Source organism: Tupaia chinensis, unplaced genomic scaffold (assembly GCF_000334495.1).
Source record: "Tupaia chinensis unplaced genomic scaffold, TupChi_1.0 Scaffold000350_1, whole genome shotgun sequence".
NCBI lineage: Eukaryota > Metazoa > Chordata > Mammalia > Scandentia > Tupaiidae > Tupaia > Tupaia belangeri.
Window position 1 is genome coordinate 5615905 of NW_006159844.1, and position 22508 is coordinate 5638412.

At 39.3% G+C, this 22508-nt stretch overlaps 1 protein-coding gene across 3 annotated transcripts in view; it reads right to left on the bottom strand.

Moving 5' to 3' along the window:
* The window catches only part of SRP54 (signal recognition particle 54), a 54706-nt gene that overhangs the window by 15668 nt on the left and 16530 nt on the right, over nt 1–22508 (bottom strand). For all 3 annotated transcript variants that reach the window (XM_006152376.3, XM_014589295.2, XM_006152377.3), the window contains 9 exons: nt 21716–21807; nt 20688–20772; nt 17227–17331; nt 15198–15264; nt 15060–15117; nt 7993–8143; nt 6294–6442; nt 5271–5371; nt 4401–4487 (listed from right to left, as the gene is read on the bottom strand). In XM_006152376.3, the coding sequence (XP_006152438.1) occupies nt 4401–4487; nt 5271–5371; nt 6294–6442; nt 7993–8143; nt 15060–15117; nt 15198–15264; nt 17227–17331; nt 20688–20772; nt 21716–21807 (895 nt within the window). The remainder of the gene's footprint in view (nt 1–4400; nt 4488–5270; nt 5372–6293; nt 6443–7992; nt 8144–15059; nt 15118–15197; nt 15265–17226; nt 17332–20687; nt 20773–21715; nt 21808–22508) is intronic.

Below are 22508 nucleotides of genomic sequence, written 5' to 3' on the forward strand. Positions count from 1 at the left end.
TGTGTTTATGACCAAAACCCTGAGAGGAGAAGAGATGGCTGCATAGTGATCCCCCTGGGGGGGGTGATTTTTCACTTTACCTTCTCACTGTCTCTCTTCAGAGAGTGTAGTGGTCTTATATCAAAATATTAAAATAAGTAAATAAGAATGACATCTACCTACTATTTTGCCATTAATACATTTTTATAGGAGGGCTGACAAGTGGCATGGTGGTTATAGGTGCTGGATTTCCATATTGAGTCCCGAAACTGGCTCTTTGCTTTCTCTTTCAATTTCCCTCTCTCTCTGTCTGGTGAAATTTAAAAATAATAATAACAAATGGAATTAAATGAATAAGTAACTCTTTAAAATAAATTTTAAAATAAATAAATTGTTATAGGAAGCAATTAATGAAGTGTGAACTCTCCCCTTTGTACTCTGCACTAGCAAACCCCTGACCTTCACAATTCATGACTGTCACTTTGTGCTCTGTGCCTGGGAATTTGCATGTTTAGTTTGGCATTTGAAACTCCCAAGCCCACCTTTACTATCATTCACTCATTCCATTGTTTCTGCAGTTATATTCTGAGCGCTGAATAAATAACCTTTCCTTTTAAGCAGTCAAACTGGCCCAGTTGAATCCACCTGTGGTTCTCTCAACTCTTTAATTAATTAATTAATTAATTAATTAATTTTCTTTTCTCTTTTTGGAGAGGTTTTTGCCATAGGGTGCGTGCACTTGCCAGAAAGACAGAGAGAGACAGAGAGACAGAAAGCAAGAAATAACCCCCTGGGGGGATGGCTATGCTGTAATCCCTTCTTCAGTCTCTCAGAATCTTGGGCACACATTCACATGCATCTGGTGTGAGTTTAAGCCACCAGGTTTGGAACTCAAACTGCGGTCGACTACATGGGAGTCCAGCAACATACTCATTATGCTAACTGCTGGTCCCAAGAAAGGTCTTTACATTTAAATGAGTAGAATATTAAGGGCAAAAACAAAAATGCAGCGACATTGGTAGAAAGTCAGAAGTTAGGGGATCAGCAGATGGCATAATTGCTGGACTCCATGTAGTCGACTGCGGTTCAAGTCCCAGACCTGGTAGCTTAAACTCCTATCGGGCGCATGTGCATGTGTGCCCAAGATCCTGAGAGGAGAATGGAGAAGGGATTATGGCGTGGCCATCCCCCTGGGGGGTGATTTCTTGCTCTCTGTCTCTATCTTTCTGGCGAGCATACACGTTCTATAGCAAAAACCTCTCAAAAAGAAGAAGAAGAAAAAAAAAGAAAGCCAGAAGTCAGAAAGTGGACAGAGTAAGAAAAACTGAGAAAAGTTCACTATGGCTGGCACATACAACGCTAAACAGAACAGTGCTAAAACAGGATGTGGAAGATATGGGCTAGATGGAATCATTTAAAAACTTGAACGATATAGGACCAGCAGGTGGTGTGGTGGCTAAGGCACTGGATTCCCACGTCTGACAAGGTTTGATTCCTGATCTGGCAGTTTGAAAATCACATTGGGGGTATGTGTGTGTGTGTGTGTGTGTGTGTGTGTGTGTGTGTGCCCAAATTCCAAGAGGAGAATGGAGAAGAGATTGTGAAGTAGCCACCCACTACCCCTTGAGGGATTATTTCTCACTTTCTTTCTCTTCCACCGTCCCCCCCCAGAAAGCACACACGCCCTATAGCAAAAACCTAAAAAAAAAAAAAAAAAAAAAAAAAAAAAAAAAAACCCCCCAAAACAAAAAAAAAAAAAAAAAAAAAAGCAAACAAACACTAAGGACAACAGGAAGCCAAAGAAAGATTTTTTTTTTTTTAATAGATTTTTGCTATAGGGTACATGTGCTCAATTGAGAGAGAAAGACAGAGAAACAGAAAGTGAGAAATCACCCCTCCCACAGAGGACAGCCATGCCACAATCCCTTCTCCTCCATTCTCTTGGGATTTTGGGCATGCATGAAAGCACATGCACCCAGCATGAGTTTTAAGCAGCTGGGTCCAGGACCTGAACTTCGGTTGACTACGTGGGAGTCCAGCAATATAACCATTATGCCATCTACTAGTTTGGCCAATGAAGGATTTTAAGGAGGATAGTATCAGATTTTCACTTCTGAAAGGTCATTTTGGCCACAGCACAAAAAATAGATAAAAAAGGTAAAAGTCCAGGAAGCTGGCAGATCTGTTAAAAGATTTAAAGTATGAATCAGGCCCGAAGTCCAATGGTTAAGCACTATGCACTGGGAGCCAAATTCCACGTGGCCAACTAAGGTTTGAATCCCAGTCCCAGTGTTTGAAAAGCACACCAGATATGTGTGCATGCAAGCCCAAAATCCTGACGGGATGGAGGATGGTGGAAAAAGGAGTAGAGCATGACTGTACCCCATAGGGCTTGCTTAGGTTCTCTCTTTCTCTAACAAGCATGTGTACTTTCAAGCAATTAAAGAAGGTAATAAGCAATCTAGGTAAGAGATAAACTAGTACAGATGCAGGGCAGCTCAGAAGGGGATGGAATGGAGATATTTAAGAAGTAGAAGCACGGGGGCCAGCAGATGGTGTAGTGGTTACATTGCTGGACTCCCACACAGCCGATTATGGTTTGAGTCCTGGACCTGGTGGCTTGAAACTCATGCCCAGAGTGTGTGTGTGCATGCCCAAGATGCCAGGAGAAGAAGAGAAAAGGGACTCCAGCGTGGCCATCCCCACTGGAGGGGGGGGAATTCTCACTTTTTCTCTGTCTCTGTCTAGTGAGCTCACATGCTGTATGGCAAAAAAAAAAAAAAAAAAAGGTAGAATCACTAGGACTAATTAATTGACTGATGTGAAAACGGATAGGTAATTTCTGACTGCCAATAGGAAAATAATATTCACTGATGATAACAATGGGCTACGTGGTTAGGATGGGAAGATAGAAAGATATATAGAATTTGAGATATCTTTACAATATCCAAAAATTATCTAATAAACACATACATTTCTTTCTGTTCCCCCCACCCTCCACCCCATAGAGGGCATGTGAGCTTGCCAGAGAGAAAAGGCATGTGGAAAAACACTCCCCATGGGGAATGGCCATGTTGCAATCCCCTCTCTTCCATTTCTCCTTTCGGGATTTAGGGCACACATGCATAAGCACCTGGAATGTTTTTCAAGCTACCAGGTCCAGGACTCTAACTGCACAACCGGCAATGTGGGATCCAGCTGCCCTCATCACCATGCTATCAGCTGACCCATCTAGTAAACATAAATGTATGAGTCTAAAGCTCCAGAGAAAGAAGATGGTCTAGAATGATACCTGAAAAACACCAATATTTAAGAGTGGTAAAGGCATAAATATCAGACAGGTTAAGTGAAAAAGAACAAAGAGGCAGAATACACAGACCCAATTATGGGGGAAAATCATGCTGAGGAAATGGAATGGCTAACAATATATATTGAGTGTTTATGGCATGTTAGACATTTTACATGCATCAGCTAATATAGTCTTACAACCACATGACAGTATTTACTTTTTAGAAATAAGAAAATTGAAGCTAAATAATTTGAAAAAGTTAGACAGCTAAAAAATAGATCAAAGATATAAATCCAGTTATATTTAAGAATCTGAGCTCTAAATCACAGTGATATATGTTTCTGTAGGAGTGGTCTTTCATGAAATGAAGAAAATGAGTGTTTACTTAATCTTATGCTTTAAAATGTCTTTTTCTATATTTTATAAGCTATATATAAAGAAAACAAATAGATTAGAAGAGTATGTTCTAACTTACTTTTAACCTATTTTACTTCCAGGAACTCAATGAAGACCTCAAAGGCAATTTTTATTTTAAGGAATTATTTCATTTTATTTATTATTATAATAGTTATTATTATTTTTTAATTTGACCAGAGATTTGAGAAGTGAGAAAGCAAGTCACCAGGTCCAGGACTCAAACTACAGTTGGCCATGTGGGAGTCTAGTACCTTAATCACCACACTACTTGCCAGCCCCCACTTAAGGGTGATTTAAAATGACTTGCATATAGGGAACCAGCAGTTAGCGTAATGGCTATGTCGCTGGACTCACACGTAGTCGACCGCGGTTCGCGTCCTGGACCCGGTGGCTTAAAACTCACGCCGAGCGCGTGTGCATGCGTGCCCAAGATCCCAAGAGGAGAACGGAGGAGAAGGGACTGCAGCATGACCCCTGGGGGGTGATTTCTCGCTTTCTGTCTCTATGTCTGTCTGTCTGTCTGGCGAGCGCATGCACCCTGTAGCAAAAAACCTCTCCAAAAAAAAAAAAAAATGACTTGCATATAATCTAAAATGAGAAACATAAAGAATTGTTCTAATATGTTAATCGATATTATTATTTCAAGTTAATAGTAGCTTTATCTAAAACAAAAAGAACACATCTGAAATCAAATGCTTTTTTGCTGCGTATATACCATGTTTCAATTTCTCTATTAGTGCTTCATTGTCATCCAACTTCAATTCGTTGACTTTATCTATAAGTCCTTCAATGTCACCCATACCTATAAGATCCAAAAGAGAAAAATTAATATTTAGTAGGATTCCATGCTCTACATTATATAAAATGCACTCATAACCCTGTGAAATAGGTAGGTTAAGTATTTGTGCTACACTTTACAGATGAGAAAACTGAAATTAGGTTAAGAGGCAACAAAGAAGTGATAAAGCAGAGACTCCAGCCCAGGGCTTAACTCTGAATTCCCTTCTACCTAAACCACCTTGCAACATCACAAAAGTTTTACTATCATCACAACTGCTATTATTATAACCACAAACACACACATACATACTTTTTTTTTTAAGAGAGATTTTTTGCTATAGGGCGCATGTGCTCACCAGAGAGGCAGAGACAGAAAATGAGAAATCATTCCCTATGGGGGATGGCCATGCCACAATCCCTTCTCCTCCACTCTCCTCTTGGGATTGTGGGCACACACGCATACAAGCTCAGTGTGGGTTTTAAGCCACTGGGTCTGGGACTCAAACCATGTACAACGTAGGAGAGCAGTGACGTAACTATTATGCCATCTGCTAATCCCACAACCATGTATTTTTATACTGTACCCTAAAACTTTTCCAAAGAACTTGCTATGTAATATCTGATTTTACCACTTTACCTATGGAAAGTAGACAGCTATTACCCCTATTTTACAGGTAAGGAAGATAAATCAAAGAAGATTATTTTCCTCAACTAGTTAGTGAGTGCAGGATTAAAATCTTAATCAATCCTAAAGATTCATAAAATTTCTTGGAGATTTTTCTATATCCCTAATACCTGTACCTACCAAGAAGTTTGCTGATGAAAGGCTGTGTTTTGAAAGGTTCAAAGTCATCTATATGTTCCCCTGTACCAATGAAAATAATTGGACTTTTTGTGGCAGCAACTCTGCAGAGAAAAAGAAAATATAAATTCAACAACAACATATTTTTGAAGCTAATTAAATAAAGGTACAATACTCTTAGTTAAAACAGAACATAGAGTTGGCCTATAGTGCAGTGGTTAAGCACTGAGTAGAGGAAGTCAGTTCCCACATAGCCGACCACAGTTCAAACCCCAGCCTCTCTGGCTTAAAGAGTATGTTGGACACATGTGTTCACTTCATGTACCCAGGAACTTAATAGGAAGAAGAATGGAGAAAAGGGAATTGCTATAGGACCAGGTCCCACTACAGAGCACCTTCTCTCTCTAAATGCACCTCTGACATTAAAAAAAATAAATAAATAAAACAGAAGCAAACAAAAAAATCAAATAAAACTATATCACAGAGGCTCCAAATTTTAAATTTCTATTTAAGTTTCTTTCATGGAGGGGCAGCAGCCGACATGGTGGTTAAGGTGCTGGACTCTCGGACTCTCACATGGCTGACTGTGGTTCAAGTCCCAGACCTGTCGGGTTTGCTTTTTCACTTTCCTTTCCCCTTTCTCTCTGGTGAGTGCACGTGCCCTATAGCAAAATTTAAAAATACTAATAATAGGGGCCAGCAGATAGCTTGGTGGTTGTAATGCTGGACTCCCACAGGGCTGACTGTGGTTTGAGTCCCAGACCCAGTGGCTTGAAAATCACACCAGGTGCATGTGCATGCATGCCAAGGACGGGTGATTTCTCACTTTCTCTTTTATATCTCTGTCTCTCTGGAGACTGCCTGTGTCCTATGGTAAAAACCTCTAAAACAATAATAATAATAATAAAATTAAATTAATTAGACCCACTATTGGAATGTATTTTAACTGGTCAATAAAGCCATAAATACACACAACATACACCTCATAACCCCAAGACATAGGACAATAGTGTAAGTGATACTTACGCACTGAGTGCTCCACCTCCTTTCGCATGACCATCAAGTTTTGTCACTATTACTGAAGCTACATCTACTTTATCTTTGAAAGCCTTAGCCTGGGCTTCACAAGCCTGCCCAATGGAAGCATCCATCACATAAACAATGTTATCAGGTTGCTAGGAGATTTAAACAGAAGAAATACATAATTTTACTGATCCTAAGAAAAATTTCTTCATTATAACTATAAAACAATATTTAGTATAAATAATTATTCAATCAGTATTTGTTGAAGTAGTATCATATATTAGGTATATCTAGGTCCTGAGGACAATGAGATAAATAAGAAAATTCTTATCCTCATGGAACTTACATTCTAGTCTGTGGAGATAAACAGTAAATGGGCAAATAATCATTTTTGATATACAACTAAAATGGGATATGGAATAGCAGAGTTCTGAAGTGTGGCTGGCATCTTTAGGTAAGGTTACCAGGGAAGGCCACTCTGCAAAGATTTGAGTTGAGGCCTGTTTGAGCAGAGGCATGCATAAAGAGGAAAAACTGATACAAATATTTAGAAGAATTGCATTCTAGACAAAGAAATAGCCAAAGCAAACAAAAAGTTAGAAAGCACATACTGAAACCAAAATGAATAAAATAGACTGAGGCTACTTCCCTTAAATCTGCTCAATTCGGTCAAAATAATACCATAACTATAATAAAAAGAAACCAATTAACAGGTCAGTATGTGGCATGGTGGGTAAATCACTGAATTCCCACATGGCAAACTCTCTGGTTCAAGTCCCAGCTTCCCACATCTGGAAGCTTGAAAAACACACACCGGGCACCTATGTGTCATGCCCCAAATCCTGAGAGGAAAATGAAGAGACTGCAGTATAACCATCCACCCAGAGAGGGTGACATTTCACTCTCCCCTCTTTCTCCATTTCTCTCTCTCTGGCAAGCACACAGGTCCTATGGTAAATATCTAAAGAAATCTAACAGCATTAATTACTAACCAAAGAATTACTGCCAATATTCCAATCAATCAAAATACGGGTTACAGATATATGCTAAATTATCTATAAACTGCTGTTTCTCACCACATTACTTTCCTCAGAATTTTTTTTTCCTTGCGTGCGCTCTCCAGAAAGACAGAGACAGAAAGCGAGAAATCACCCCCCAGGGGGGTTGGCCACGCCACAATCCCTTCTCCTCCAGTCTCCTCTCAAGATCTTAGGCACGCACACACATGTGCCTGGCGTGAGTTTAAGCCATGGGGTCCGGGACTCGAAATGCAGTTGACTACATGGGAGTCTAGCGACACAGCCATTGTTCCCTTCCCTCAGAATTTTAAAAAGAGGCTGTATCATTATGTTTTTAAATGCTTCATATTGAAAAGCCTTCAAAATTCAACTAAAGGATTCCAATCAATTTAAACATTTACGAAAAGAAAATTCAAATATACTAAAGGTTAACTTTTTTTTCTTGCATATAAGTAGGATGATAAAAGGAGAAAAAAATTTTTTTGATAGTCATTCATGAAAATTTCATATTTAGTGGGGATCAAAAAATGATGAGATTAAGTGTAAGTGCTAAAAATGGAAATAAATTACTTGAAATCTGCCTGATAGCCAAGAAATAATTTATTTTGATAGTAAACTCAATCGGGTTTTATAATTAAATTAACCAAAGTCCTTTTAGCAGTGTTATATTGAAAACTACTTACTATAGCATTAGCAACTTGAAGCATCTCCTCAAACAAAGAGTCTTCTTGTTTGTGGCGGCCACTTGTATCAACAATAATTATTTCAAAATTTTCATTTTTGAATTTCTCCACTCCTTCAGAAGCAATGATAACAGGATCCATTTCTGTATAGCTATTTAATAAAACCAAATCATTTAATAATAATCACAATAGCAAAATATCCACATACTATTAATCTGGAAATTGTTAGCCTACCTTTTATCTATTTTTATTTTATTATTTTATTTTTTAACTAGCTACAGAGCACATGCATTTAAGAGAGAGAAAGTGAGGTAGAAAGTAGGCCACTATGTACAGGACTTGAACCACTGTTGACCATGTGGAAGTCCAGCGCCTTAACCACCAAGCCACCTGCTGGCTCCACCTTTAATCTATTTTGAAAAAAGCCAAATGAGCACAAGTTCAATGTAGAAGAATAAAATCTACTTCTAGAGCAGATGAAGCACTTCAAATTACAACATTCCATCACATGGCTATGCTGCCATTTATTAAATAAATGCCCCATTGTTGAACATTTGAGTTTTTTCACTTTCTTGGTATTCAAAATACAACCAATACGGACAATACATAAATAGTATTTCTTTGAAACTATTTCAACACACTCTTTTTTTGGGGGGGGGGGTTTGCTATAGGGTGCATGCACTCACTAGAAAGACAGAGAGATAGAAAGCGAGAAATCACCCCTCAGGGGGAATGGCCACGCCGCAATCCTTACTTCTCCATTCTCCTCTCGGGATCTTGGGCATGCACGCACACACGCCTGGCTTGAGTTTAAGCCGCCGGGTCCGGGACTCGAATCGTGCTGACTACATGGGAGTCCAGTGACACAGCTGTCACACTAACTGCTGGTCCCTCGACACACTCTTTTATAAGATGAATTTGGACAGAATTCCCACTTAGGCTTTTCACATATAAAGGAAAGTAAAAATGTCCTTTTTTGATATTTAAAAGGAAACAAACCTTCATAAAAGTTTAATCTCAGGACCAGCAGTTGGCGTAATGGATATGTCTGCTGAACTCCAGGTAGTCGACTGCGGCTAGAGTCCCAGACCGGGAGGCTTAAACTCATGCAGGGTGCGTATGCATGTGTGCCCAAAATCCTGAGAGGAGAATGGAGAAGGGATTGTGGTGTGGCCATCCCCCCGGGGGGGTGATTTCTCGCTTTCTTTCTCTGTCTTTCTGGCGAGCGCATGCACCCTATAGCAAAAACCTCTTGGGGAAAGTTTAATTTCATTCCTACTTCACAAATTTTCATAATACTCAACAAAAAATTTTGCCAACTTGAAAATCAAGAAATGAGATCACATTTACTTTCTTCTGACTAGTGGCAACTTTCTATAAATATCAGTGTTGCTAAATAAAAGGCATTTATTATAAAGTGTTTTTCCCCTAAATTCAAAATAAAATAAAACCAGGTAGGAAGACAGCTAATAAGCATGTATGTGATGGCCTAGCCGTAGTGGGACAAGTAGGAAGGTGCCTCCGGGAGAAGGCTGAGGCCACGTGGAGGCCTAGGTTTGGATTCTCAGCCTCAATAAGCCAGGTATGTGTCAGTAGTCCTAGCTAGCTAACTGGGAGACTGGGATTGGGAATTGAGATATAATGAGACCCTGTCAAAAATACCTTTTCCCCCGTCACTCTCTCTCACAAACACAGAAATATGAGACTTTAAGTGAAGAAAATAATTATACTTAAATACATAAAAGTTTTCTTAAACACATTTTAGAGTTTTTATCTATTCTACAGGTAAGAGAGACAGAGAAGAAGACAAAGATGTAGCATCCCGACAAGACACCAACAACATGATCCACTCCTAGCCTCGGCCAACTTGGATCATGGATACACATGTACTTGGTGCATTCGGGGAATCTGTGGACATGTACCAACAACCCTTCCATGTGGGCCCACCTCACAGAGTATAATATTTTATCACTGGGCCTCTGTCCAACCCTAACCTAAAATATTTTGAATAAAAAAAAAATAGGTTCCTAAATGATAGTATATAAATACAATAAAAATGTCAATTCTCTACTGAATTAAGCAGTTTCAATGTAATTTCAATTAATATCTTAGGAAAATTTTTCTCCCTAAGTTAATAAGAATTTTTAGATGCATCCAGAAAAAAAAAAGAAATAAAAGTAGGCAAGAAAATGCTGAAAAAGATGACAGATTGTCATTACCAAGCATTTTATTTCATTATTTTTTTTGAGAGAGATTTTTGCATAGGGTGCATGTGCTTAACAAAGAAATAGAGAGAGACAGAGAAACAGAAAGCGAGCAATCACCCCCGAAGAGGGATGGTCACGCTGCAATCCCTTCTCCTCCATTCTCCTCTCGGGATTTTGGACACACACACACATGCGCCCGGTGTGAGTTTTACGCTGCTGGATCTGGGACTCATACCATGGTCGACTGTGGAAGACCAGCGACATTTGAAAATATAAAAATAAAACTACAATACAATTTATAAATGTGTATATAAATATGATCAAAGATGTTCACTCAAAGGGAACTAATACATCGCACAGATGTACACAGTAAAATACAGTGTTATAAAAAAGAATTACCTTAAAACAGTACATTTTTCCATTCCAGAACTATTAAGATCTCATTTATAAAGAACACTACAGTCAACAGTATATAAATATATGATAAAATGTATGTTAATTGTACATTTTTTAATATTTTTTTTCTAGGGACCAGTAGTTAGCATAATGGCTATGTCCCTGGACTCCTACATAGTCAACTGCAGTTTGAGCCCCGGACCTGGTTGCTTAAACTCACAATGGGTGCGTGTGTGTGCATGCCCAAGATCCCGAGAGGAGAATGGAGGAGAAGGGACTGCAGCATGGCCATCCCCCCGGGGGGTGAGTTTTCACTTTCTGTCTCTCTGTCTCTGCCTGTCTGTCTGGTAAGCACACATGCCCTATAGCAAAAACCTCTCCAAAAAAAAAAAAGAATTATTTTATTCTAACTAGTTAATTAATTAATTTTAATTTGACCAGAGAGGGGAAGAGCGAGAGAGAAAGTGAGAAAGTAAGCCATCAGGTCGAGGACCCAAACCATGGTTGGCCACATGGGAGTCCAGTGCCCTGAACTATCACCATGCCACCTGCCAGCCCCTTACTGTTGATTTTGATGAGTTTTGACAAATATATACAATCCATATAGCCACGACCACAGTAATCAAGGTTCGAAAGCACTGAAAAAACTTATTTTAATTTAAAACAATCGATTCTGTGTATATATTTTATCTGTAGTTCATTAAATTGTATAGACACTGAAAAATGCATAGATATAGGGACCAGCAGTTAGCGTAATGTCTACGTTGCTGGACTCCCATGTAGTCGACCACGGTTCAAGTCCCGGACCCGGTGGCTTAAACTCACACTGGGTGCGTGTGCGTGTGTGCCCAGGATCCTGAGAGGAGAACGGAGGAGAAGGGATTGCGGCGTGGCCATCCCCCCTGGGGCGTGATTTCTCGCTTTCTGTCTCTCTCTGTCTTTCTGGCGAGCACACGTGCCTTATAGCAAAAACCTTTCAAACAAACAAACAAAAAAGGGAACCAGCAGTTAGCGTAATGGCTATGTCGCTGGACTCCCACGTAGTCAACCGCGGTTCACGTCCCAGACCCGGTGGCTTAAAACTCATGCTTGGCGTGTGTGTGTGCGTGCCAAGATCCCGAGAGGAGAATGGAGAAGGGACTGCGGCGTGACCATCCCCCCTGGGGAGTGATTTCTCGCTTTCTTTCTCTATGTCTCTCTCTGTCTGGCGAGCACACGCGCCCTATAATGAAAATCTCTCCAAAAAAAAAAAAAAAAGAAAAAGAAAAAGAAATGCATAGATATACTCAAAACTCAAAAGTGAGAAGTGAAACTCAAAAGCAAGAAGCGAAAAGTGCTAGTACTTGGAACCAGCAGTTAGCAAAATGGCTATGTCGCTGGACTCCCATGTAGTCGACCACGGTTTGTGTCCTGGACCCAGTGCCTTAAACTCACACCAGGCACGTGTGCGTGTGTGCCCAGGATCCCGAGAGGAGAATGGAGGAGAAGGGATTGTGGCGTGGCCATCCCCCCTGGGGGATTTCTCGCTTTCTGTCTCTCTGTCTCTGTCTGTCTGGTGAGCGCATGCGCCCTATAGCAAAAAACAACAAAACGAAACAAAACAAAACCCTCTTCAGGGAAAACGTGCTGGTACTTTTGGGACCAGCATTTAGTGTAATGGCTATGTCGCTGGACTCCCACGTAGTCCACCGTGGTTCGAGTCCCGGACCCGGTGGCTTAAACTCATGCTGGGCATGTGTGCGTGCGTGCCCAAGATCCCAAGAGGAGAACGGAGAACGGAGAAGGGACTGCGGTATGGCCATCCCCCCTGGGGGTTGATTTCTCACTTTCTGTCTCTCTGTCTTTCTGGCGAGTGCACGCGCCCTATAGCAAAAGCCTCTCCAAAAACAACAACAAAAAGTTCTGGTACTTTTACTTTTTCTTCAAAAATTTTTTATCTATTAAGGGACCAGCAGTTAGCGTAATGGCTATGTCGCTGGACTTCCATGTAGTTGACCGTGGTTCAAGTCTCGGACCTGGTGACTTAAACTCATGCCGGGCGCATGTGCGTGTGTGCCCAAGATCCCGAGAGGAGAAAGGATTGTGGCGTGGCCATCCCCCCTGGGAAGTGAATTCTCACTTTCTGTCTCTCTGTCTCTCTGGCAAGCACACACACCCTATAGCACAAACCTCTCCAAAAATTTTTTATTAAAAGTGATTTTTATTATTATTATTTTTAAAGACAGAACAGATGATAGTATAATAAATAGCATCAAGGCCAGCAGGTAGCATGATGGCTGAGATGCTTGCTGGACTCCCACATGGCCAATGTGATCCAAGTACTTGACCTGGTGGCTTGCCTTCTCACTTTCCCATACTCTCTGTCTCTGACTGTCTCTCTCTGGTGAGTGTATATGCCTTGCAGCAAATTAAAAAATGATAATAAAAAATGAAATAAATAATTCTTAAAAAAAAAAAAAAAAAGAGGAAAAACACTCTGGGTGCATGTGTATTCCAAAATACCAAAAAGGAGAGAGAAATGGAAAGGGAAGAACTGCAGCATGACCATGCCCCATGGGAAGTATTTCTCACTCCCCACCCCTCCAATGAGTGTATAAATCCTCTAGAAAAATTAAAAAAAAAAAAGAAAAAAAAAAACCCTTAGAGAAGAAAATGTAAATAAACATCAACATAGCTGAAGCTTACTAGCTATTTTGGCGAGCCAGAAAGCATAAGTTTGGGCCACCTGGTGCCATGGTAGTTAAAGGGACTGGATCTCCCATGGCCAACTGTGCAGTTTAAGTCTAAAACTTGGCATTCTGAAAAACATGCTAGGTGTCCAAAATCCAGAGAAGACAATGAGAAGGGACTGCAGCATGGCCATCCTCCCTAGAGGGTGATTTTTCCCTCTTTTTCTCTGTTTCTCTCTCTGGGAGATGCATACATCTTATAAAAATTAAAAAAAAAAAAAATTGGGTCGTGGGACCAGTAGCTGGCGTAATGGCTATGTTGTTGGACTCCCATGTAGTCGACCACGGTTCACGTCCCGGACCCAGTGGCTTAAAACTCACGCTGGGCACATGTGCGTGCGTGCCCAAGATCCCGAGAGGAGAATGGAGGAGAAGGGATTGCAGCGTGACCACCCCCCCGGGGGGTGTTTTCTCACTTTCTATCTCTCTGTCTCTGTCTGTCTGGCGAGCGTAGGCGCCCTATAGCAAAAACCTCTCCAAAAAAAATTGGGTCATTGGAAAAGTCATGACGCATTTTTCATAGAAAAACATGAAAAAATGCATCATGACTTTTCCAATGACTTAATAAATAAATACGTAATAAGTAAAAGTCCTTCTAATTAAGAAGAAGCTTAAGTCCTTCTAGGGCCAGCTCTATGGGATAGAGGTGCCATGCTAAAGAGCAGCTAGATATCATGGTGACCACAGCTCAAATCCCCAGGCTGGTCAGTCTTAATTATATTAGGCATGTGCTTGAGCACCCATGACCAAGTGACACAGGAAGGGGATCACATGACCAGACACTGTAGAAGATGCTCCCTGCTTCCAAGCTCATACATGTGCTCCATGAAGAAGAAAACAATATTTAAGTCCCAAATTCAACCTAGATTCAATCATTTATTTTTTTAAAATTATTATTTTATTTTATTATATTTATTATTTTTTTAATTTGACCAGAGAGGGACAGAGAAAGAGAGAAAGTGACAAAGTAATCCACTGGATCCGAGACTCAAGGGAGTCCAGTGCCTCAACCACCACACCAATAACTGGCCCCTCACTTATTTTAAAATAATCTAACATTTACAAACTACCTAAATGAACAGCAATGTACCAAGTGAGGGATAACAATGATCAGAGTTTTCGGTTTGAGGTAGAGAGTATAAACCATTTTAGGATAAACAAAAACAAATCTTTTTATGGATCCGAGACTCAAGGGAGTCCAGTGCCTCAACCACCACACCAATAACTGGCCCCTCACTTATTTTAAAATAATCTAACATTTACAAACTACCTAAATGAACAGCAATGTACCAAGTGAGGGATAACAATGATCAGAGTTTTCGGTTTGAGGTAGAGAGTATAAACCATTTTAGGATAAACAAAAACAAATCTTTTTAAATGGTATACTAAAAAAAAAAAAAAAAACTGTAAGCAAAACACCAGTATATGCTTAATCATGTAAAGTTTCAAACAGGTCTTAAGAGAAGGTATAAATAGAGGCAGAAAGAGGTAAGAAAACATGCCAGGCAGGAAAATCAGTACAGAGAGTTGTGAACAAAATAAATATCTACTCTGTCCACCAGGTTGGATCAGAGGGGTCATAATACAGTTACAAAAAATAACTTATTAATTAGACCTCCACTTTGTTCCAGAAAGAGTTTAAGCTCCTAAAATACATTAAAACATAACCAGATACCACCAACTATAAGGTCAAACAAATATGTTAAGTATTAAAACAAAAAAAACAGTAACCTACCTTCCATAGAATGGAATTCTTGCTTTGGTAGCATTCTGTTTTAGTTGGTCAAAAGCCCCTAGGAGATAAAAAATTAATGAATCCTCACACTTAAAAATGAAAATAATAGAAAACAATTTTCAAATTTCAACACATTACCTGCTCTGAATGTGTCTGCACAAATCAAACAGGTCTTCCAACCCTTTCTCTGGTAATAATATGCTAACTAGGAAAGGAAGATTTAAAAAATGTAATATCATAAAACAAAACATAATTATACATAATTACTCTTATTATTTATCTAAAGAGTAAAGTTAAACTGTTGATGATTCTCCTGAAAGTAGTAGCATTAGAGATTTTTTTAATTTAGCAAATTTCATAAAGAGTTTAAGTTCTAATCGTCACACGGTCACATTTAAAGAACATAAAGGATCAAGAAGCAAATGATCAGTAAAAATACTATTACTAGTAGTAACTAAGTGAAAATAAACAATAACACAAAAAATCCTTTTTTTTTGAGAGAGAGATTTTTGCTATGGGGCATGTGCACTTGCTAGGAGACAAAGAGACAGAGAGAAATCAGACCCCAGGACAATGGCCAAACCACAATCTCTTCTCCTCTATTCTCCTCTCAAGAATTTAGGCGTGCACTCACATGTGCTGGCCTGAGTTTCAACCTACCAGGTCTGGGACTCAAATCATGGTTGACCATGTGGGAATCTAGCAACATACCAGTTACACCATCTGCTTGTCTCTACCCCTTTTTCTAAAAAAAAACCTAAACTACGAGGCTTGTGGGGAGAAAAAAGGGAAAAAAACAAACAAAAAACTGATCAACAATTTGAAGCACACAATTTTGGAGGTATGGGTGATATAATCAATTAAAAGTTAACATAAGAATACACAAAATAACATATTATGCTGGGTGAGATACTTTCAGTGAAAAGAGGTCTTGAATCTTAGAAGAAAGAGAAGAGAAACTTTCCATGTTTTCATCTCCAAAAAACCCATATACTTACTTCCTTAAAAGAAAAGTCTCTTTTATTAAAAAAAAAAAAAAGTACCAATATTCTTTTTTTGTTACTTTTATTTTTTTTAATTTGCTAAAGGGCACATGTGCTCACCAGAGAGAGAGAGAGAGAGGGAGGGAGGGAGGGAAGGAGGGAGGGAAGAAGAGAAGAGGAGAGAGTGAGAAAGCAAGCTATCTAGTCCATGACTTGAACTGCAGTTGGCCATGTGGGAGCCCAGTGCCTTAACCACCACACCACCTATTAGCCCCAAGTCTACCGTACAATAAAGCCACCACCAGAGATTATGATAGTCTCTCTTATCCTACAAAAAAACTATTACCAAAAAACTTACTACAAAGGGACTTTAAAAAGTTCGTGGAAAAATGGAATTAAGGTATAAGTTTATTTGGTATAAATTAATTTTTTAATCTATGCAGTTTTCTCATAGGATGCATTTTCTATAAACTTTTAGAAGTTCTTTCATATACACATCAAGCAACAAAACTGTAAAGAAATAAGATTATAAAGCTAGCTTTAACATAAAACTTGATTAATATAAAAGGTTTTTCTCTGACTTTTAATATTTATTTATTATTATTATTTTTATATTACATTTAATCACATATATCTTTACAGTGTATGACTTCTTTTTTTTTCCTTTCTTTTTTTGGAGAGGTTTTTTTTTTAAGCTACAGGGCGCGTGCACTTGCCAGACAGACAGAGAGAGACAGAAAGCGAGAAATCACCCCCCAGGGGGAATGGCCACACCACAATCTCTTCTCCTCCATTCTCCTCTCGGGATCTTGGGCATGCACGCACATGCGCCCGGCGTGAGTTTATGCCGCCGGGTCCGAGACTCAAACCGCGGTCCACTACATGGGAGCCCAGCGACATAGCCATTACACTAACTGCTGGTCCCCAAATGTACGACCTCTTTTTAAAGTTTATTTCCCTCATGGTGGGGATGGCGGGAAGGAGAAACAAGGTTGTCACACTGTGATCCACCTCCAAGTCCTCCAGTCAGTCAGGATCACAAGTGCATCCATTGGCACACTCAGCACACTAGGCAGACTCAGAACACAAACCCTGGACCATCCTAAACTGCCTCCAGCATAGCCCAATCAGTGCCCTTATTACCTGCACCATAACTCTCTTATTTTTAATTAAGAGTAACTTACCTTTGAACATGTTGTTGTTTTACCACTCCCTTGCAATCCAACAAACATGATTACATTCTGCTTTCCTTTAGTGGGTGTCCATGCTTTAACTCCAGGGTCTACAAGCTATATACCAAAAGTAACATAAAATCAGATTAACATATGCTTACATTCAAAAACGCTTCCCCAGGGCCAGCAGGTGGTATGGTGGTTAAGGTGCTAGACTCTCCGCAGCTGACCATGGTTCATGTCCTGGATCTGGTGGTTTGCTTTCTTGCTTTCTCCCACATGGACATGCATGTACCTACCCTATAGCAAACTGAAAAGTCATAATAATAATAAATATAATTAGAGAAATAATCATTTAAGAATTATTTTTAAAATTAAATTAATTATTATTATTAGTGTGGGTTTGTTTTTGTTTTTGCTTTTAAATATTGCTATAGGACACATGCACTTACCAGAGAGGGAGAGAAGAGAGAAAGTGAGAAAACAAGCCACCAGGTCTGGGACTCAAACCACGCATGGCTATGTGGGAGTTCAGCACCTTAACCATCACACTGCCTGCTAGCCCTAAGAAATAACTCTTTAGGGACCAGCAGTTAGCATAATGGCTATGTGCTAAACTCCCCCGTAGTCGGCCGCAGTTCGAGTCCTGGACCCGGTGGCTTAAACTCACGCCAGGCACGTGTGCGTGCGTGCCCAAGATACTGAGAGGAGAATGGAGGAGAAGGGATTGCAGTGTGGCCATCCCCCCTACAGGGTCATTTCTCGCTTTATCTCTCTGTCACTCTCTGTCTTTCTGGTGAGTGCATGCGCCCTATAGCAAAAACCTCTCCAAAAAAAGAAAGAATTCTTTAAAATATATCCCCCTACAACTTTTTAAAAAAGAGTTACTTAATTTTATTCATTATCATCATTATTATATTTTTATAAACCTTAACAGAGAGAAAGCAAGCAAGCTATCAGGTCCAGGACTCAAAACCGTGACAACCCTGTGGGAGTCCAGCACCTTAACTACCACACCTCCACTAGCCCCCATACACCTTTTAAGGGACCGGCAGGTGGCGTGGTACTTAAGGGCGCTGGATTTCTCACTTTATATCTCTAGTTTTCACTCTGTCCCTCTCTGGTCAAATTATGTAAATAAATAAATTAATATAGTCAAAATAAAAAACCAAAATAAGTCTTTAAAAAAAAATGTAATTTAAGGGACCAGTAGATGGCACAATGGCTATCATAGAGTCCCACGTAGTTGACTGCAGTTCAAGTCCCAGACCCGGTGGCTTAAAACTCACGCCAGGTACATGTGCCTTTGTGTCTAAAATCCCAAGAGGAGAATGGAAAAGGGGCTATGGTGTAGCCTTCCCTCTGGGGGATGATTTCTCACTTTCTGTCTCTGTGTCTCTCTGGTGAGTGCACACACCCTATAGCGAAAATCTCTCTCTCTAAAACAAAAAAGGGTAATTTAAATATTATTTTTCTTTTTGCCAGAGGACACTTAATTTCACTGGAGAGCAAAAACGTGAGAAAGCACTCCCATGGGGGTAGTCATGCGACAATCCCTTCTCCATCTCTCCCTCCTTTTGGGATCTGGCCACACACTCACATGTGCCCAGTGTATTTTCAAGCTGCCAGCTCAAGGACTCAAACTGCAGAACTGGCCATGTAGGAACCAGCCAACTACTAGGAGCCATGATATTAGTTGGCCCTAAAAACCACCACACTACCATTCTATTGCAACTCTACTAATCCCCTTTGTGTATACAGAGTAAAACTGAAAAATGTAAAACACATTGTAAAGTCATAATAAAGCCCAGACTATCAAACCAGCACAAGGATACAGATCTCAAAACATTTTTGAGAAAAAGCTAGAGGGTGAAATAAAATGTGGGAACAAATTTGAGCCAGAGGAATAATCTAAATCAGCACTTCAGAAATATAATACAAAAATATAGGTGTAGGCCACATATGAATTTTAAAATTTCTAGCAGTAACATTTAAAACAGATAGCACTTTTAATAATCCAGTATATCTAAGGTATTATTTCAACATGCAATCAATTATTTTTAAAATGAGATATTTTACATTCCTTTCCCATACTAAGTCTTCTAATTTGGTATGTATTTCATATATATAAGCACATCTCAATTTGGTCTAACCACATTACAAGTGTTTAATAACCACATGTGGCTAGTGGCTACCGCACTGGAGAGTATTTATGTCAATGTTCAATCTTTTTTTCTTAAATCTTGCTAGTCAAAGTTTATTTTTTCAAAGAATTATTTATTTATTTATTTATTTTATTTATTTATTTTTTTTAAATTCGACCAGAGCAAGACAGAGCGAGAGAAAGTGAGAAAGCAAGCTGCCAGGTCCAAGATTCAAACCATGGTTGGCCATGTGGGAGTGCCCCAGCGCCTTATCACCATGCCACCTGCTGGTTCCGTCAATGTTCAATTTGACAAATGTTTACGAATGATCAAGAGCCTCGAGGTCAAATAGTAAATTCTCCAATGCCAAAGATCTACTGTTCTATAAGGTTACTAAATTAGAGGGCTACTCAAAAATAATTATCAGTTTTATAATGAGAATGAAAAATTAGACGTTCACTATAGGAACAGTCCCCAAACTAATAAGCGCATGGCATTTTTTTTAAAGATCATTTTAACTTTATTTATTTATTTATTTATTTATTTTATTTTGACCAGAGAGGGACAAAAAGAGAGAGAGAGAAAGCAAGCCACCAGGTCCAGGACTAGAACCACAATCAGCCATGTGGGAGTCCAGCACAATTAAACCACCACACCATCTGCTAGTCCAAGTACATGACATTTAAAAAAGTGCATATAAAATAATAATTCAGTTGCAAGTTAGTTGTTTGGAGTTTGAAACATGTGTCCCAATATAATAATAAATCCACAATATGGGACCTCTCCAACATACCAGGCATGCATGCCTGTGCCCATCATCCAAGCCAGCTAAGACTGGCGATGGATCTTGACATGTAAACCCTGTGTCTATTTTTGCAGGAACAGCCTGAATATTTATATCCAGGATTCCATACTCAGTAAAGTTCATAATAAAAACAGGCCACTTTAAAAAAGGTAACAATCTCTCTATCAGTATATTAGTATAGATGAATATTCTATAAAAACACATGAAAAAAGGATTCTGAAATGGTTTATTTTAGTATTAGTACATATATTTAAGCTTATTTATTGATTTCTTCCATGAGAGACAGAGGGAAAGTGATATTCAATAGGGTTCCACATGTGATCTCCGTCAGTCCTTCAGCCAGTCAGAATCACAGCAGCTCTTCTGTGTACCCTGATATGTCCCTGGTGTGTCCAGAGAAACCCAACTCTGATCCTCCACATGGCTGCAGAGAGCAATGCCACTATGGCTGGGCTTGGGCTTGTAATGCTGTGTATCTGTATCCAAAGTCTACAAAATCATAGCACAATCATGATACTTTTTACCTTCACGAGTTCTTTAAATACAGCATGCTGAATCATTTTTCTTTTGTTCAAACCAGATGCCATCTCTTCAAGATCAATAGCAGACCTTTATGATGGTAATGTTTGGGGTAGGAAAGAGAAGTCAGTGAAAAAAAAAAGCTTCTGGCTTAAAGAGTGTAATATTTAATCATTCATATTAACAGAACTCCGTTAACACGCATATGATTACTACAGATATGTAAGTCTATATCATAAAGAATTTAACCAAGAAAAATAGGATGTAAGACTTTGGTTTTTCAAGGCTTTTATTTGAAAATATAAATATTAATGTACACTTCAAATCACTGCAAAGCACTAATTTTATTTTTCTTACAGCTTACGTAGCTCATCCGGCTTTACCACAGAGAAAACAGGACTTCTTTCTCTAGTTCACAATGCGTAAATGCTAGTAGTTCCTTATCTATTTCCAGTCTAACAATACAAAAGGGAGGGATGTCTTGAGCAGGAAAAGAGGTGAGATTAAAGCAGTTAATTAGGTAGCTGTATTGTGTGTGTCCTGCCCGGGCAGAGCCTCTCCCACTGAGTACAATAACTAAGACCACACGCATTACTACTTCCTTCAGAAATGAACAGAGAAACCAAAAGGAGAACAAAACGTAATATAGTTCTCCAGTAACGAAGGAGGCTGATTAATGTCCCCTTAAGCCTGAAGAGGATAAAATCCTACCACTTTTCTAAGAAGAATCTGAATTATTAAAAGGCTTTTATATTAAATTACTATATACCATATAATTGAATCCATTCAAATAAAGGAGTAGTTGAATTTAAAAAAAAATCATAATTAAAGTTACATATACTTTACTCTTTGACCCATCACATGGAAACAAATCATACACCCAGTCTCCAACATATGAGTTCTATATTTTTCTAGGGTTTTATAACAAAAATAGTGAAATATTTCATCATATACCAAACTTTTCCAGTTGACACTTCATCCCAATAAATTAAACTTAATTTCGTCTGCTTTTTACCTGATTATTTTGACTTACTTGACATTTTCTCTTAGTTGCTTCACTAGTTTAATATTAACATCGGCTTCCAATAATGCTGTACATACTTCTTTTAGCATAGCATTTAATACCTGAAAATAAATAAATAAAATTTTAAAGCATCCAGGCTATCATTTTAATTACTTAAAAGTAGTGGTTGATCAATTATCATATACTACCACAGCTTGGCAAAGATAAAACAAGGGCTGGCCCCACGGCCTGATGGTTAAGGCAGCTGGATCTCACATGACCAACTTTATAGTTTGAGTCCTGGATCTGACAACTTCTTGAAAAACATGCCAGGAGAACCAGCAGTTAGCATAATGGCTATGTTGCTGGATTCCCACGTAGTCAACCGCAGTTCGAGTCCCGGACCCAGTGGCTTAAACTCACGCCGAGCGCATGTGCGTGTCTGCCCAAGATCCCATGAGGAGAATGGAAGAGAAGGGATTGTGGCGTGGCCATCCCCCCTGGGGGGTGATTTCTCGCTTTCTGTCTCAATGTCTCTGTCTGTCTGGTGAGCGCACGCGCCCTATAGTGAAAAACCTCTCCAAAAAAACTGGAAATAAGTTCTTGCTAGAGGGATTTCTCTCTGTTAATTCACTAGGAGCGTGGTAGCAAGACCAGAGAAGCTGCCAATTCAAGCAACAGCTGTTATTCTATTGATACTTCTCACCAAGCACTTCTTCCCTGGTTTCCTTTTCTTTACTATAAACACAAAGATCGTAAGGGTCAAACAACAGAGGAAACTGATTGGAAAGCTGTTGTTTCACTTATTCTGAATTATAAAACT